We start from the raw sequence: 14,035 nt of genomic DNA on the forward strand, positions 1-14,035 counted from the left end.
CAGGTTGACATCCAGGTGTCCCTGAAAGTATTTATCATTTGTAACAGAAACAGACTTCTATTGGCCAGCCAGACTTCTACTGGCCACCCCGTGTGTGTGTGTGTGTGTGTGTTGGAAACCACACTATCACTTGCAGCCAGATTACTTTTTTCTTGTTATTCTCAGAAGGAACAGGCCTGTTTTATGTTAGAACTCTGTGACCAATTGTTTAATGGCCACAGGAACAGCATTTTCTCACAGGCTCTTCCTGGAATGCGTTGGGATTGGGGGAAGCGTTAAAATATGGAAGACCGTGTCAGTGGGTGAGTCAGTGTCTATTGGCTAGTGACTAACAGTCTGTGTCTGGCAGGCAGCTAGGGAGGAAGGAGGATGTCTGAATGAGCAGGGCTACCAGCTCCTGTTTGCCAATCATCCTGAGTTGTGTTGTGAGCGAGCCACCAGACTGTGTACATGCAGACATGAAAGCATTCTCAGCTGTTCATAAAGGCATTTTTGCTCATTAATTTCTATTTCTGTTTCTCTCTCTCTTTTTGTCTCTCTCTTCCTCTCTATTTGTCTCGCTCCCTCTCTCTCTCTCATTCATACCTATCTATCTCAGCGCCAGGCCAAGTACTCGGAGAACAAGCTGAAGTCAATCAAAGCACGGAACGAGTACCTGCTGACACTGGAGGCGACAAATTCCTCCGTCTTCAAGTACTACATCCACGACTTGTCTGACTTAATTGACGTAAGTAAACCGTTGGAAGAAACGTCCAGCTAAAGAATAGACTCCTTCATCTGTACTCTAAAACTGGGAATGTTTGGTTGACAGTGTGTTACCGAACAGTGTCTACTCCCTCTTCTCTCGTTAATAACCCCTAGGTTGCATCCACATTGGCACCCTATACCCTACATAGTGCACTTCTTTTGACCTGAGCCCTAAGGGCCCTTATCACAAGTAGTGAACTATAAAGGGTATAGGGTGCCATTTCGGACACAACCCCAAAGATCTGAAGGAAATTATACACTGAGTGTACAAAATGGACTACAAGGTGTCGAAAGCACTCCACATGGATGCTGGCCCATGTTGACTCTAATGCTTCCCACATTTGTGCCAAGTTGGCTGGATGTCCTTTGGGTGGTGGACCATTCTTGATACACACAAGAAACTGTTGAGCATGGAAAAACCCAGCAGCGTCTTTTATCTTGCCCATTCACGCTCTGAATGGCACACAAACAATGTCTCAATTGTCTCGAGGCTTAAAAATTATCATTTAACCCTTCCCCCCTTCATCTACACTGATTTGAAGTGGATTTAACAAGTGACATCAATAAGGGATCATAGCTTTCACCTGGATTCACCTGGTCAGTCTGTCATGGAAAGAGCATAATGTTTTGTACACTCAGTGTATGTCTGCTGCAGAGAGACAAGCTGCCGGAGAGATTCTGCCACAAACGGAGAGCTGCTTCTCAGTCTAAGCCTCTCCTCACTCCAGACTTCAAATGAAGTTGTCTGCCACCCAATCAGTATTTTTTTCAAAAATCCCATCTCACTGCTACAGAAAATTGTATTACTATTTTTTTCTATCCTCATAATGCTGAAGAAACCCTGCCTTTCAGCAGTATTTTCTGAGTCCCTTTTTCAGGTCTGAACTGTGGAAAGAAACTGATGAGTTTAGCAGCAGAGCAGAAATCTGAGCGATGGTGAGAGAGGACACACACCAGACAGACTGTGGGATGGAAATTACTGAAGGAAGAGAATTAAAAAGCCCAGGAGATTATTAGCTTTTGTGATCCGAAATACTGTACTATTCTAGTCTCAGTCCTCATATTATACACCATACTGCATGACTGACAGTACAGACAGAGAGCACAGACATACAGATAATACAGGGGCTTGCGAAAGTATTCACCCCCTTGGCATTTTTCCTATTTTGTTGCCTTACAAATAGATTTTTGGGGGGGTTGTATAATTTGATTAACACAACATGCCTACCACTTTGAAGATGCAAAATATTTTTTATTGTGAAACAAACAATAAGACAAAAGGCGTGCATAACTTTTCACCCCCCCCCCCCCCCCCCAAAGTCAGTACTTTGTTGAGCCACCTTTTGCAGCAATTACAGCTGCAAGTCTCTTGGGGTGTGTCTCTATAAGCTTGACACATCTAGCCACTGGGATTTTTGCCCATTCTTCAACGCAAAACTGCTCCTTCAAGTTGGATGGGTTCCGCTGGTGTACAGCAATCTTTAAGACATACCACAGATTCTCAATTGGATTGAGGTCTGGGATTTAACTAGGTCATTCCAAGACATTTAAATGTTTCCCCTTAAACCACTCAAGTGTTGCTTTAGCATTATGCTTAGGTCATTGTCCTGCTGGAAGGAGAACCTCTGTCCCAGTCTCAAATCTCTGGAAGACTGAAACAGGTTTCCCTCAAGAATTTCCCTTTATTTAGCGCCATCCATCATTCCCTCAATTCTGACCAGTTTTCCTGTCGATGAAAAAACATCCCCACAGCATGATGCTGCCACCACCATGCTTCACTGTGGGGATGGTGTTCTCGGGGTGATGAGGGGTATTGGGTTTGCGTCAGACATAGCGTTTTCCTTGATGGTCAAAAAGCTACATTTTAGTCTCATCTGACCAGAGTACCTTCTTCCATATGTTTGGGGAGTCTCCCACATGCCTTTTGGTGAACACTAAACGTGTTTGCTTATTTCTTTCTTTAAGCAATGGCCTTTTTCTGGACACTCTTCCGTAAAGCCCAGCTCTGTGGTCCTATGGACAGATACTCTAATCTCCGCTGTGGAGCTTTGCAGTGCCTTCAGGTTTATCTTTGGTCTCTTTGTTGCCTCTCTGATTAATGCCCTCCTTACCTGGTCTGTGAGTTTTGGTGGGCGGCCCTCTCTTGGCAGGTTTGTTGTGGTGCCATATTCTGTCCAGTTTTTAATAATGGATTTAATGGTGCTCTGTGGGATGTTCAAAGTTTTGGATATTTTTTTATAACCCAACCATGATCTGTACTTCTCCACAACTTTGTCCCTGACCTGTTTGAAGAGCTCCTTGGTCTTCATGGTGCTGATTGATTGGTGGTGCCCCTTGCTTAGTGGTCTTTCAGACTCTGGGGCCTTTCAGAACAGGTGTATATATACTGAGATCATGTGACACTTAGATTGCACACAGGTGGACATTATTTAACTAATTATGTCTTTTCTGGAGGTAATTGGTTGCACCAGATCATCAAATTAGTTGATTCGGCTATTTCAGACACACCCGTTGCTGACAGGTGTATGAAATCGATCACACAGCCATGCAATCTCCTTAGACAAATATTGGCCGTACAATGTCCTTACTGAAGAGCTCAGTGACTTTCAACATGGCATCGTCATAGAATGCCACCTTTCCAACAAGTCAGTTGGTCAAATGTATGCCTGCTAGAGCTGCCCCAGTCAACAGGGTGTGTGCTCGATTATATACACCTGTCAGCAACGGGTGTGGCTGAAATAGCCAAATGTACTCATCTGGAAATGTATTAAATATTTAAAAAACAATACCTTATTTACATAAGTATTCAAACCCTTTGCTATGAGACTCGCATCCTATTTCCATTGATCATCCTTGATGTTTCTGCAACTTCATTGGATTTACCTGTGGTAAATTCAATTGGTTGACATGATTTGGAAAGGTTTTGGAAAGGCCCACATTTGGAAAGGCCCACATCTGTCTATATAAGGTCCCACAGTTGATAGTGCATGTCAGCGCAAAAACCAAGCCATGAGGTCAAAGGAATTTTCCATAGAGCGCAGAGACACAATTGTGTTGAGGCACAGATCTGGGAAAGGGTACCAAAAAATATCTGCAGCATTGAAGGTCCCCAAGAATTTTTATTTATTTATTTTTTATTTATTTCACCTTTATTTAACCAGGTAGGCAAGTTGAGAACAAGTTCTCATTTACAATTGCGACCCGGCCAAGATAAAGCAAAGCAGTTCGACACATACAACGACACAGAGTTACACATGGAGTAAAACAAACATAGTCAATAATACAGTATAAACAAGTCTATATACGATGTGAGCAAATGAGGTGAGATAAGGGAGGTAAAGGCAAAAAAAGGACATGGTGGCAAAGTAAATACAATATAGCAAGTAAAACTCTGGAGTGGTAGATTTGCAATGGAAGAATGTGCAAAGTATAAATAAAATAATGGGGTGCAAAGGAGCAAAATAAATAAATAAATACAGTAGGTAAAGAGGTAGTTGTTTGGGCTAAATTATAGGTGGGCTATGTACAGGTGCAGTAATCTGTGAGCTGCTCTGACAGCTGTTGCTTAAAGCTAGTGAGGGAGATAAGTGTTTCCAGTTTCAGAGATTTTTGTAGTTCATTCCAGTCATTGGCAGCAGAGAACTGGAAGGAGAGGCGGCCAGAGAAATAATTGGTTTTGGGGGTGACCAGAGAGATATACCTGCTGGAGCGCGTGCTACAGGTGGGTGATGCTATGGTGACCAGCGAGCTGAGATAAGGGGGGACTTTACCTAACAGGGTCTTGTACATGACATGGAGCCAGTGGCCTCCTTCATTCTTAAATGGAAGCAACTTGGAACCACCAAGACACTTCCTAGAGCTGGCTGCCTAACCAAACAGTAATTGGAGGAGAAGGGCCTTGGTCAGGGAGGTGACCAAGGACCCAATGGTCACTCTGACAGACCTCCATAGTTCCTCTGTGGAGATGGGAGAACCTTCCAGAGGGACAGACATCTCTGCAGCACTCCACCAATCAAGCCTTTTGGTAGAGTGGCCAGACGGAAGCCACTCCTCAGTAAAAGGCAGGGCAGCCCCTTGGAGTTTGCCGAAAGGCACCTACTCTTACCATGAGAAACTCAATTCTCTAGTCTGATGAAACCAAGATTGAAGTCTTTGGCCTGAACGCCAAGCATCACAACTTGAGGAAACCTGGCACCATCCCAACGGTGAAGCACGGTGGTGGCAGCATCATGCTGTGGGGATCTTTTTCAGCAGCAGGGACTGGGAGACTAGTTTAGACAGGATCGAGGGAAAGATAATCAGAGCAATGTACAGAGAGATCCTTGACAAACCTGCTCCAGAGCGATCAGGACCTCAGACTGGTGCGAAGGTTCACCGTCCAGCAGGACAACGACCCTAAGCACACAGCCAAGACAATGCAAGAGTAGCTTCGGGACAAGTCTCAATGTCCTCAAGTGGCCAAGCCAGAGCCCAATCCAATATATTTGGAGAGCCCTGAAAATAGCTGTGCAGTGACGTTCCCCATCCAACCTGACAGAGTTTGAGAGGATCTGCAAGGAATAATGTTTAAAAACTCCCCAAATACTGGTGTGTCAAGCTTGTAGCATCATACCCAGGAAGACTCGAGCCTGTAATCACTGCCAAAGGTGCTTCAGCAAAGTACTGAGTAAAGGGTCTGAATACTTATGTAAATGCGTTTTTATTTTCATTTGCAAAATTTTCGAAACAGTTTTTGCTTTGTCATTATGGGGTATTGTGTGTAGATTGATGATTTTTATTTGTTTTACACACTTTTTTTGGTTACTACATTATTCTATTTGTGTTATTTCCTAGTTTTGATGTCTTCACTATTATTCTACAATGTAGAAAATTGTAAAAATCAAGGAAAACCCTTGAATGAGTAGGTGTGTCCAAACTTTTGACTGGTACTGTATGTAAATATTTCAGTTTTTAAAATTTTCAAAGCAAATTGTTTTTGCTTTGTCATTATGGGGTATTTTTGTGTAGATTGACAAGGGGGAATAAACAATTTATCCATTTTAGAGTAAGGCTGTAAGGTAACAAAATGTGGAAAAAGTCGAGGGGTCTGAATACTTTCCGAATGCACTGTACATACACACACACACACACACACATTATCACATCTTTAGCTTGAATGGGGTGTGGGAAAGACCCTGCCCCTTTAACCAATATTTGGGAATTGCTGATGTGTGTTGCAGGTCAGCCATCCCGTCTCTCATATCACCACTCTGTACTATGTCTTCTGTTTTCTACTCTACCTACCAAGCAGATGGCTTTGTTTTCTCCTCCAGAACCCAGACCTATAAACGGGACATATTTATACACTAGCTACCTGGGATATTCTTTTTCACCCTTAAAAATAATGTACTGCACCATTTCTCCAGTGTTGCCAGGCCAACACGGTGAACGCTCGGTACTTTTAGCGATTGTGTATTCCAGACAGACGGTGAGGAAGGGCCATTCTGGGTGCTAAAATGTGCACCTCTTCCCTCCCTCCTGCTCTCTAGCCTATGTAAATCACGAGGGTATGTGTGTTCGTACCTGTGTGTGAGCTCCTGCGTGTTTTGCATGTGTGTTTGTGCGTACCAGTGTCCGTGGGTGTGTGTGTACACTTGTTTTAGTATGTTGTGCAATCTGTCATAAGAGTTGACAGTCAATTGTTAAAGAAATTATAGTTGATGAATTGGACAGATAACATACATCCAATGTAATGTGGACAAGCAAGGCGTTAGGTAGCCTGGCAGACAATGCTCCTGTGTCTGGGTGTCTTCATCACCTCCAAGGCTGTCTGTGTGAACTCTCAGGCCCTGGCTTACCAAGGTCCTAGTTAATGAGATCCAGCATCAGATGTTGGGAACATTATTCAGGTTCTATAACTCCGGGCCAAGCCAGCAGTCAGAGAATGTATCAGACTACTCAGTTAATGGCCAATAATGTTCATGACTGCAGTGTGTCGAGAGACTAAGAGAGCAGACATTGTTGACCGTGTTGAAACCATTACGAAGTTGTTGGTTTTTCCATGAACGTATGTGTTTTTGCTGGAAAATAAATGTCATGTTTTAGGACAATCTGCAGAATGTGTTTGGTGTACCGTTGTGGGCACTAAAGTTAGTTTTTTGTTTTTTTTACCTTGTACCATGGCTGGACTTGACATTTTAGAAGCTTCTCATCAGGTTGTCAGAAGTTGCAGTAAACGGGGCATCCTGATCCAATACAGTCTCATCTTCCCCTCTACCAGTGCTGTGATCTGGGCTACCACGCCAGCCTGAACCGTGCCCTGAGGACCTACCTATCGGCTGAGTACAACCTGGAGACAAGTCGCCACGAGGGCCTAGACATCATCGAGAACGCCGTGGACAGTCTGGACCCCCGCAGCGACCGCCAGCGCTTCATGGAGTTGTACCCCACAGCCTTCTGCCCGCCCATCAAGTTCCAGTTCCAGCCCCACATGGGCGATGAGGTGAGACATTGAGATCCACAGGCTTGTTGTTCTTTGTGTCCATTTCTCCATCCATCTATCCACTCAGCCATTCATTCATTCATTCATCCATCCATTACTGTAGTGAACGCTAGTGCTGTTTGTCCTAATGGTTGAGGAGACCTCAGTTTTTTTAACAGAACCAATATGTTCAGTCCTATATGCTGTATAGGGTGGAAGTGAGGTTGATTTTAACGTCTTGTACTAAATGAGCCCTGGTTTTGGCAGCTTAATTGCACAGTTTTACTGTGTCTGTGCCGTCAGAGGAGATGTTTATAGGCTGAAGCCAATGGCAAGCACGTCTCATTTCTCAGCCTCAAGTGAAATGGAGCAGCGCAACACGCTGAATTAATTTGAGTCGTTGGCTCTGGGGTCCCTGATATCATGTCTGTTTACAAGCTATTGATCTGCGGCTGTCTGGATTCACATCTGGGTCAGTGACGTTTGTGGTGTAGTTTAAAACACATTTCTGATGTCTTTGCCATTTTAGGATAAGATTAAGTAACCCCCTGTCAGATGGTGGTGACTTTCTGTTTAGTGATGATGTGTTTCCTCTTCCTGCCCAGGTGTGCCAGATCGCGATGCAGCCGCCGGTGAGCGGAGAGCTGATGTTGAGGTTCCAGCAACTACAGTCCCGCCTGGCCACTCTGAACATCGAGAACGAGGAGGTAAGAGGGAGCCTAACACTGCCATACCTTGGTCTTATTCAGTAGGGTATGCAACAGAAAAGTATTGCAATGAAAAATGCAAATGGGTGTTTTTTTATTGGACCTGCTAGTCCTTAAATCCAGGTGGTCCCTCTCTGTTTCAGTCAGTTTTTTTCATTTGGATCCTAATGAACCCAACCCTGACTCGCTTGGGTAGCCAACCACACCAACCAACATCATCTGCTTGCATTATGGTCCATTGTGGTCGCATGTTGGGAAGGAATTGAAATGCTGTATGAAAAGTTCACTTCAGTCAGAAGGTAGCCAAGGGGCGTTGATATCTTAACTCTTTCAGAAATCGAAGTTGGAATAGTTTCCATACAACAAAACTCTCCTACACTGCAGGCAGCCTTCAGAACCACTCAGAGAAGTCTTCTCCCTTGCTCCCAATGGTGGAAAAAAATCACTCTCTTTCTCTCTCACACACACATACACACACACACACACACACACAATCTCTTTTATTTGTACACTGTCCCACTTCTCCCGGTTTCGACATTGGAGGTGCATCCCTGGCTGTAACGTTTTAATCGGACTGGCTGGCATGCCTGAGTGCTTACTAAATAAAAAGCCAATGGGAAGGAAATCACACTGTCTGCTGTGGTGGTGTTAGGGAGTGCAGTCACGTCCATCAGTCTGGCTTCTTGTGTCTCTTGTTGTCTCACGTCTGACCTGCTTCTCCTTTCTCCGCTGCATCTCGTCTTGTCTCACACCAGAGCACACAGCCTTCTGCCTTTTATCTCGCGAAGAAATAATGACTTGGGAAAGAATGCTTGTAAATGTGAAGAGCGATTTCAGACCGGCTTGATTATACAACTAAAGAAAATGTATAGATCTGCTTTTTTGTCAGATGCATAATGTCTGCAAGATGTCTATCTTTTTGACCTCTTCACTGTATGTTTGTGGTGTGTTTCAGAGAGTAGAGTACAAGGCTCAGACTATCCCCCACTGGGGGTATGATGTATTTCTGGATGGGAGTTGTTGTTGACACCTAAGCCCAGCTGGTGCTTTCACAGTGCCTGTGTGTAGTCAGTGCAGGCAGAACCAATCGGTGTGGAGGGTCAGGAAGAGCCATGGTGCTGCATGCCCTTGTCTGCCTGGATGAAACGGAGCTCCACATATGGATCAGGATGGGGAACCACTGCTCTGTGTCAAGTCCACAAGATGGCCTCTTCATGGTGTCTCATTGAAAAGGCCTTTCCAGCGGCTGTCATTTGAAGACACTGAAGCAGAACTGTACACACACATTACTAGCTGTCAAATCCTTGCTTCCTCCTTCCCTGTTTCCTCAATTCCTCCCCAAGCTCATTGGAGGAGGTTTGACGGAGGGAATTTTATCCTCTCCTCCAATGCGCTTTGAGAGGAATTGAGGAAATGAGGAAGGAGGAGGCAAAGATTTGACGGACCAAGATCTACTCCAGCCAGGAAAAGTGAAAAGCTGGGATTTGTTGTGTTTTTCTCTGGTATCATGATCTGCAGCTGTTTCCTTGACAGCACGAGAGGATGAAGGAAAACATGGATGAATCATTTATTAGCATGAGAGTAGGAATTCTCTCATCCCCATTGGGCCCACTGTGGCCCCCTGGTCTGGTTCGCGTGCCCTCCAAAGATGATTGGATCTACAGTGTATATATGCAGATATATCTGCAGAAATGGAGTATGTTCTGCAATGTTGGTTATCAACTCCCCTTGTTGGTTAAACCTCTACTTCTGAGGACAGTGTTGTGTTCATTACAATTCCTTTGCCATTCAATGTGGGTATTTCTCAGAGCTAGCTAATAATCTGGTGATTTTACATTTAAATTCCCTTCTCTTTAGACAGATACAGACAGCGTCTCTATCTCTCGCTAGACTTAATAAATATTTTCAAGGCGTTTTGTACTAAACCCCGGCAATCCAATACGGTCTCCTTTGCAGGGAGCCTGTGTTTTGTTTTTCTACAGATAAACCTCAGGGTGTCGCATCAACGTGGGAGATGTGTGCTCGGTGTTAGTTCAGTGTTGGCAGCCCTGATTCACTGATTGTGAGATTAGCTTGCTGCTCACCACAGGCCCTGAGGAATAGAAATCATGCTATTCCCCAGACAGGTTTATACTGGAGGTGACATGCTAGTTGTGAAGTCCCATGCTAGTTGTGAAGTCCCAAGTCCCAGGCCTCCTGATCTGATCCTGCTGGGCACCAGTGGGTAGATCTCAGTGAGCCTCTCCATCTGAAAGCCCTGCTGTAATTGAGCCTAGCAGTCAACACTGGTAACTAGTAGTCTGCTGAATGATGGAGGGACTTTCATGCATGGGTCGTCTCTATACTGTAATTCAAAAGGCACTTGCACATCTGCCCTATCTTTTGGCAGGTGCATGGTAACAGTTGAATAAGATGAGAAAAAGAAGAAACCCGCACACTGCTCTTTAATACGCTTTAGGTGTCGGCCTCACGGCCTTTGTCAGAGCGCCTCTTCATGCTGTGATAGCTGGGCCCCTTGGCCTCCACTGTCCCACCCGGGAGAGGCTGGGAGAGTGGGGGCTCGCCTCTTATTCAGGGCCTTGTTAGGAAAGGTACTCCTATGTCCATGGCACAGAGATGATTGAACCCATGGGCTGGTCCTAAATAGTGCAACTCTGGACCCGTATTCAGTACCCATATTCAGTACCCGTATTCACAAAGCCTCTAGGAAGACCCAGGTCTTTTGGTCCTATCAAAGCAGAATGTTGGAAAAGGAAGGGAAGTATTTTGAGCACCCTCATTCCACTCAGTATTATCACTCTTCATCTGAAACTACTAAAACTGTCAAATAACCCAGTTCCCTTAGTAATGAAGGTAAAACTATAATAGTGATGTCATAAATGTCGTAAATCACCAAACCATAGATGGACTTTTTAAAATTTGAAATGTCTCTTATTAGAAGTTGAATTGCCTGCCAATCCTACATTTTGTCTTGCAGACTGTCATTATCCCTGTCCAGACCTGTAGTGTTGTTTCTGGTTAATGCTCCACATAGAGACAAATGACAGTGTAATACAACCGTGTGTGTGCGCGCGCGTGCAGAATCGGTTATGAACCTAACCGTTACCGTTACCACATGTAGATGAAAGGGGAGTTGAATGAAAGAGAGCCTTGGCTTTATTCATTCATAGCACCCTGTTTTTCTAAGGTGCCTCAAACATTGAATGAGTCATGGGTCTTAACCTCCCTGTCAAAGTTCTGTGTTGTATGCAGAGTGGCTCTCTCTCGCGCTCTGGGGTTTTATTGGCATGGGAAACGTATGTCTACATTGCCAAAGCAAGTAAATAACAGTAAACATTACATTGTTTTTAAGGATGGTGCGTATGACCACAAATGTTTCAGTAAACATTACACTTGCAAAAGTTCCAAAATTATAAAGACATTTCAAATATCATATCATGTGCAAATAGATAAAGTACAAAAGGGAAAATAAATAAACATAAATATGGGTTGTATTTCACTGGTTGCCCTTTTCTTGTGGCAACAGGACACAAATCTTGCTGCTGTGATGGCACACTGTGGTATTTCACCCAGTAGATAAGGGAGTTTATCAAAATTGGGTTTGTTTTCAAATTCTTTGTGGGTCTGTGTAATCTGAGGGAAATGTGTGTCTCTATGGTCGTACATTTGGCAGGAGGTTAGGAAGTGCAGTTCAGCTTCCACCTAATTTTGTGGGGAGTGTGCACATAGCCTGTATTATCTTGAGAGCCAGGTCTACTCACTCACTCACTCACTCACTCCTTCCTCTCTCTCCCTCTGTCTCCTATCTCTCCTTCCTCTCTCCTTCCTCTCTCACTGTCTCCTTCCTGTCTCTCTCCTTCCTCTCTCCTTGTCACTCGATCTCTATTTCCTTTCTCTCCCCTTTCTCTTTTTCCATCCTCTCTCCGCAGAAGTGTGATTGACTTGTGATTGACTTGGAGTTACATTGTGTTGTTTAAGTGTTCCCTTTATTTTTTTGAGCAGTGTATATTACATCAGGGCGTCAGTTTAGGCCTCCTCACAGAATGGAAGTTTTATAAGTGGCCAAAACTTCTCTCAAATTGAGAAGGGACGTTTCTGAGGCGGGAAATGTTTGTTTGCAAATAAGATGGAAATCATTAAAGCTTTAACACAATTATTATATCATATCCACTGGAAAGAAGTATATGTTTATTGTCAGTGTCTAGTGGAATCTTGCATTGTTGTAAGTGATGGGATATGCTTGGCCAAGCCTTGACATTTATGAGCTCTTGGAAAAGCACTTGAGCTGAAGGCAAAGGCCTCACTTCGCGTTCCTTTTTTAACCACGTCTTACATTGGTACCCCAGGTAATCTTAGGTTTCATTACATACAGTCGGGAAGAACTACTGAATATAAGAGCAACGTCAACTCACCATCAGTACGACCAGGAATATGACTTTCCCGAAGCGGATCCTGTGTTCTGCCTTTCACCCAGAACAACGGAATGGATCCCAGCCTGCGACCCAAAACAAAGACGTCGTAAAAGAGGGAAACGAAGCGGTCTTCTGGTCAGGCTCCGGAGACGGGCACATCACACACCACTCCCTAGCATACTTCTCGACAATGTCCAGTCTCTTGACAACAAGGTTGATGAAATCCGAGCAAGGGTAGCATTCCAGAGGGACATCAGAGACTGTAACGTTCTTTGCTTCACGGAAACATGGCTCACTCGAGAGACTCTAACGGAATCGGTGCAGCCAGCTGGTTTCTTCACGCATCGCGCCCGACAGAAACAAACATCTTATGGTTAACGAGACGTGGTGTGGTCACAACAACATACAGGAACTCAAGTCCTTCTGTTCACCTGATTTAGAATTCCTCACAATCAAATGTCGACCGCATTATCTACCAAGGGAATTATCTTCGATTATAATCACAGCCGTGTATATTCCCCCCAAGCAGACACATCGATGGCTCTGAACAAACTTTATTTGACTCTTTGCAAACTGGAAACCACATATCCTGAGGCTGCATTCATTGTAGCTGGGGATTTTAACAAGGCTAATCTGAAAACAAGACTCCCTAAATTGTATCAGCATATCGATTGCGCAACCAGGGCTGATAAAACCTTGGATCATTGCTATTCTAACTTCCGCGACGCATATAAGGCCCTCCCCCGACCACGACTCCATTTTGTTGCTCCCTGCCTACAGACAGAAGCTAAAACAAGAAGCTCCCGCTCTCAGGTCTGTTCAACGCTGGTCCGACCAATCTGATTCCACGCTCCAAGACTGCTTCCATCACGTGGACTGGGATATGTTCCGCACTGCGTCCAACAACCACATTGACGAATACGCTGATTCGGTGAGCGAGTTCATTAGAATGTGCATTGATGATGTGGTTCCCATAGCAAAGATTAAAACATTCCCAAACCAGAACGTGGATTGATGGCAGCAATCGCGTGAAACTGAAAGCGCGAACCACTGCTTTTAACCAGGGCAAGGTGACCGGAAACATGACCGAATACAAACAGTGTAGCTATTCCCTCCGCAAGCTAAGCGTCAGTATAGAGACAAAGTAGAGTCGCAATTCAACGGCTCAGACACGAGGTATGTGGCAGGGTCTACAGTCAATCACGGATTACAGCAAGAAAACCAGCCCCGTCACGGACCAGGATGTCTTGCTCCCAGGCAGACTAAATAACTTTTTTGCCCGCTTTGAGGACAATACAGTGCCACTGACACTGCCCGCAACCAAAACATGCGGACTCTCCTTCACTGCAGCCGACGTGAGTAAAACATTTAAACGTGTTAACCCTCTCAAGGCTGCAGGCCCAGACAGCATCCCCAGCCGCACCCTCAGAGCATGCGCAGACCAGCTGGCTGGTGTGTTTACGGACATATTCAATCAATCCTTATCCCAGTCTGCTGTTCCCACATGCTTCAAGAGGCCCACCATTGTTCCTGTTCCCAAGAAAGCTAAGGTAACTGAGCTAAATGACTACTGCCCCGTAGCACACACTTCCATCATCATGAAGTGCTTTGAGAGACTAGTCAAGGACCATATCACCTCCACCCTACCTGACACCCTAGACCCACTCCAATTTGCTTACCGCCCAAATAGGTCCACAGACGATGCAATC

At 44.7% G+C, this 14,035-nt stretch overlaps 1 protein-coding gene across 7 annotated transcripts in view; it reads left to right on the top strand.

Annotated features, from left to right (window-relative positions):
• The window catches only part of LOC110497968 (SLIT-ROBO Rho GTPase-activating protein 1), a 153,589-nt gene that overhangs the window by 81,118 nt on the left and 58,436 nt on the right, over positions 1-14,035 (top strand). For all 7 annotated transcript variants that reach the window (XM_036957193.2, XM_036957189.2, XM_036957190.2 and 4 more), the window contains exons 6-8: positions 599-727; positions 7,007-7,228; positions 7,813-7,914. In XM_036957193.2, the coding sequence (XP_036813088.2) occupies positions 599-727; positions 7,007-7,228; positions 7,813-7,914 (453 nt within the window). The remainder of the gene's footprint in view (positions 1-598; positions 728-7,006; positions 7,229-7,812; positions 7,915-14,035) is intronic.

This window comes from Oncorhynchus mykiss, chromosome 2, assembly GCF_057628025.1.
Source record: "Oncorhynchus mykiss isolate SJ-2025 chromosome 2, ASM5762802v1, whole genome shotgun sequence".
Classification (NCBI taxonomy): Eukaryota; Metazoa; Chordata; class Actinopteri; order Salmoniformes; family Salmonidae; genus Oncorhynchus; species Oncorhynchus mykiss.